General features: G+C 46.6%; 1 protein-coding gene across 2 annotated transcripts in view; it reads right to left on the bottom strand.

Annotated features, from left to right (window-relative positions):
* The window catches only part of POFUT1 (protein O-fucosyltransferase 1), a 22090-nt gene extending 18069 nt beyond the window's left edge, over nt 1-4021 (bottom strand). The window contains exons 1-2 of one of the 2 annotated variants that reach the window (XM_023523269.1): nt 3825-4021; nt 2153-2274 (exon numbers count right to left, since the gene is read on the bottom strand). In XM_023523269.1, coding sequence (XP_023379037.1) covers nt 2153-2274; nt 3825-3957 — 255 coding nt within the window. In that variant the 5' untranslated portion in view covers nt 3958-4021. The remainder of the gene's footprint in view (nt 1-2152; nt 2275-3824) is intronic. The other variant, XM_011380156.2, reaches the window with a different exon arrangement.
* Between the last annotated feature and the right edge of the window lie 118 nt (nt 4022-4139).

Here is a 4139-nt window from a genome sequence, read left to right as displayed (position 1 = left end):
AAAGGAGGGAGAGGAATTAGGAGGCTACTGCAATGGTCTTTTTATTTGTTCAACTATTCATTCATCATGTATTTTTGAGCATCTCTCATAAGTCCAAGTGAAGATAGAGAGGTATAGACAGGCTAGAAGATGTCAAGGAAGGCAAAGTAGAGTGTAAAGGGAGGCATTTGGGATGACTTCTAGAGTCTTGGCTTGGTATCCAGATGAATAGGGGTGACATAAACTAAGGCTGGGAATATACGAAGTAACACAGGTTTGAGGGGAAAGATAACAAGTCCAGTTCTGGCTTTGAGAATTTGAGATATCTGTGGGACATCCAAATAGACTCATTGGCCTAGGAATTAGAAACACAGGCTTGTGTTCAGAAGAGTCTGGGCCACAGATAAATTTGGGAGGTATGTGGAGAAATGTGAAAGCCACAAGAGTCAACAGAAATTTATAGCAAAGCAAATAATGGTAACAGCAACTAATATTTATTGTGTGCTGACTTTGTACCAGGTGCTGTTCTCATCACATTTCATGGACTTGTTAATCTTCACCTAATTCTAAGAGTAGGAATACTTCCATTTCCAGTTTACTTATGAAGAAATCCAAGCAGACAGAATCTAGATAACTTATCTGAAGTGACATAGCTAATGAGCAAACAGAAAAAGGAGACACACCAAGATTTAAACAGTGAGTGGAGAGTAGCTCCAACACAGTGCAAAGAGGAAGATGCTGAGAGGTCAGGACTGAAGCAGGAGCAGGCTGTCTTGGAAGCCAGGAGAGTAGGAAAGTTAAAGAAGGAAAGAGGCTCATAGGGCCAAGTGCCACTGAGAGGTCATTTGAGATAAAGACTGAGAAATGACCCCTGGATTTGGCAATTCTGAGGTCCCTGGTGACGTCTGTGAAAACAATTCCAGGGGGGAAGGGGAGCCCAATTAGGGTGGGTTGAGTAACCTATAAGAAGCAAGAAGTGGAGACTCTGAAAGATTCTTGGCCAAGAAGGTAAGGTGAGAGAAAACAAGCTAGAAGGAAATGAATGGGCAATGTCTAAACTATAACAGTGAGTGCAAGAAAAATTTGAACAACTCCCAGTTACTGAGGACTTCCTATGTCCTAAGCATTCTACATTGATGAGCTCAGTTATTTCTGAGAGGCATAAAATGTTTATGGCATGCCACAATCACTAACTCATGGTAGGAAATAGCAACAATTATTACCACCCTATTTCAAAGATGAGAAAACTGAGGCACAAAGGGGTCAAGAACTCTGCCAGGCTAAGATCTCAGGTACTCTGGTTTTTCATCTCTGTTAAAAACCTCTCTAAATACAAGCATGCAAAAGAAAAATAAAACCTATGCAGAGAAAAGACTATGAGAATGAAATAGTGTTTTATACATACTAACTGTAATTTTCTGAAGTTTATTAAAAGCTTTTAAAGTCAATTTATTGTACACCTGAAACTTACTGGATTTCGTTAACCAATGTCACCATAATAAAAACTAAAAAAAATAAAGTCAATTTATTAAATATTTAGTTCCTACTGCCAGGCCTCTGAGGATACAATGTGAACAAAGACAGGCACAGGGCCAGTAGAATATCCAAAGAGTAAGCAAGGAATTAGAGGATGCTGAGCATCAGCATGCTAAGGCAGCCCCCTGATGGGGTGAGAGGTGGCACTGAAGCCCAAGTCCCTGGGTTTGTGGCCTCGGACATATTCTTTAACTAGCCTGTGCTTCTGTTTCTCTTTCAAAACTAATAGCACACATCACCTTTTGACCAATGAGATGCACAGAGGTTGGGACCAACTACGGCTGGAAACAGGGCTTTAGGTTCAGGTCACGGCCTCTGGAGTCAGACATACATGGGCTTGAATTCCAGCTCTACCACTCACAGGCAAATTACCTAACCTTTATAAACCTGCTTCTTCATAGGGATGTGATGAGGAAGAAAACAGCTAATCTTCACGCAGTGCTCAGAACAGTGCCTGGCAGACAGCAGGCAATGGATAAATGTTCTTCACTGTTATTCCAAGGAAGACAGTTCTGGGTGGGGACAGGGCAAATTACACGGGTGGGAGGTAAAGCCCAGAGAAGGACTTGGGGTCAAGCAGAGATGAATAGGACTGGGGATAGGTGGTCAAAGGCCAAGGCTGGAAGGAGATACTCACATTGGTGAAAGGAGGCTTGTGATGCTGATACTCAATCCAAGGAGGTACAGCCAGGGTGCGGTTCAACAGCTTTGCAAACGCCAGGGAGCCCAAGAAGTGATCAGCCTGGTTCCCAAAACGCCCTGGATGGTATATTGTGGGAAAGGTGAGGCCTGGGGCATCGAGGGCATGGGGCGGGCAGGGGAGCTGGCAGCAAGGGATCATGAGATCAAGTCTGGATTCCTGGGCCTGACAGTCAAGGCCCTCAGGGTCTGCTCCTTCTGCCTTAGCTACTCCAGTTTCCTTGCCATTTTCCAAACATGTACTGCACTTCTACTCTATACATCCCCAACCCATGCCTTTGTTCCTGATGTTCCGTCAGCCAGGAGTGCCCTTCCACCTCTATCTCCACTCACCTGTGCAAGAAAGGGCACCTCCAATGCCTCATTCACTGGGATCCTTTTACAAATCCACTGCCATACTTAGTCCCCCATCTCTGCCTCCCATTTGGATTTGAGTTACTAATGGTTCTTCACTTTTCCTAGAATACCCTTTCCCACTTCCTCATCTTTGTACTGGCTGTTTCTGCAGCCTGTGAATGCCTCAGGTGCAAGGACTGTCTGACTCTTGTTATCCCTAGCATAGCATTCATTCACTCATTCTACAAATATTATTGAGCAGCCACAATGTGCCAGGTTCTCTGCTAGGTGCTAGAATACAGGAGTAAGGAAGAAGAAATTCTCTGCTTTCGAGCCATTTCACAGTCCAGCTAAGGAGACATTAAACATGTAAACAAATATATAGTGATCAATTTTGATAATTTCAAGAAAGAAATTTTAAAAATTCTGGTGATGGAGAACAATAAGATTATTTGGGTTGAGGTAAGAAGTCCTTTTTGCTGACATTTAAGCTGTGATCTGAGGATGGGAAGGAGTTGGTCTGGCAGAAGTGAACAGGTGGGTGTTTCAGGCAGGGAGAATAGCACAGGCAATAGAACAGGCTGCAGGACCAGACTTAGTGTGAGGAACAGAAAGCGGGTAAGTGTGGCTGCAGCTGGAGAATCTAGTGAGGGAGAAGGGAGTGGTGGGTATGGGCAGAGGGCCAAATCAATACAGTCAGGAGCCTGGGGGATTTTAAGAAGGCATGACTTTTACAATGATGATCCACCACTTCATTTAAATTGCATCCTTCAACCCGTCCTCAGATTCTCCCATAGCATTCATCGTCTTTTAAGATACTATGTAATTGCTTATTTTTTGTTTATTTTTTAATCTGTCTTCCTCAACTAAAATGAAGGCTCTATAAGGGCATGTAGTTTTCTGTCTTATCCCTGCGTTTCCTCAGAGCAGAGAATACGGCTGAGCACAGAGTAAGCGCCCTATATTGTTGAATGAATGAAAGACTCATTCAGAAGCAGAGTTGAGTCAATGACACCAAGTCCTGCCCCACTAACTCTATTTACTGGACTCCGGGCTAGCTTAGACCTTGCACATGACACGTAACCTCTCCTGGCCTCAGTTTTCTCATCTGCTAAATGGAAGGTTGGACATAGAGGTCCCTCAGTGCCCGCGCTGGGGTTCTCTCCTGGACCTGTCAAGGTGTCTCTGGAAGCCTCAGAGGAGTGGCTTAGAGAAGTAGCTTCGCCTCTTTGGGCCTGTTTTCCCACTTGAGTAGAGGGCTTGGGAGGCCTTACCCATGCATGGGCAGTAGAGCAGGTAACCGGCCGGGTCCCAGGAGCCCGCGGGCAGCCCGGGGAGCGGCAGAAGGAGAAAAAGAAGAGACGCACGCAGCGCCATGGGTCGCGATGCCCACGCGGCGGCGCCCATGTCGGCTCCAGAACCCCAGCGCGCAGCAGCGCGGAGGCGGGGAGGAAAGGAGGGGCGCGAGCTCCCGTCCCGTTCCCGGCGGTCTCCGCGCGCCGCCCGCGCACCGCCCCGGCCGCTCTAGCTGGCGAGCAGGCGGGACCATAGAGAGCCCGCGGCACCGCCCCCTCACGGCCCGAGGGCCC

The sequence above is a fragment of the Pteropus vampyrus genome, unplaced genomic scaffold, assembly GCF_000151845.1.
Source record: "Pteropus vampyrus isolate Shadow unplaced genomic scaffold, Pvam_2.0 Scaffold388, whole genome shotgun sequence".
Taxonomy (NCBI): domain Eukaryota; kingdom Metazoa; phylum Chordata; class Mammalia; order Chiroptera; family Pteropodidae; genus Pteropus; species Pteropus vampyrus.
The sequence above is the reverse complement of the archived record's forward strand: the minus strand, read 5'-3'. Positions and strand labels throughout refer to the sequence as shown.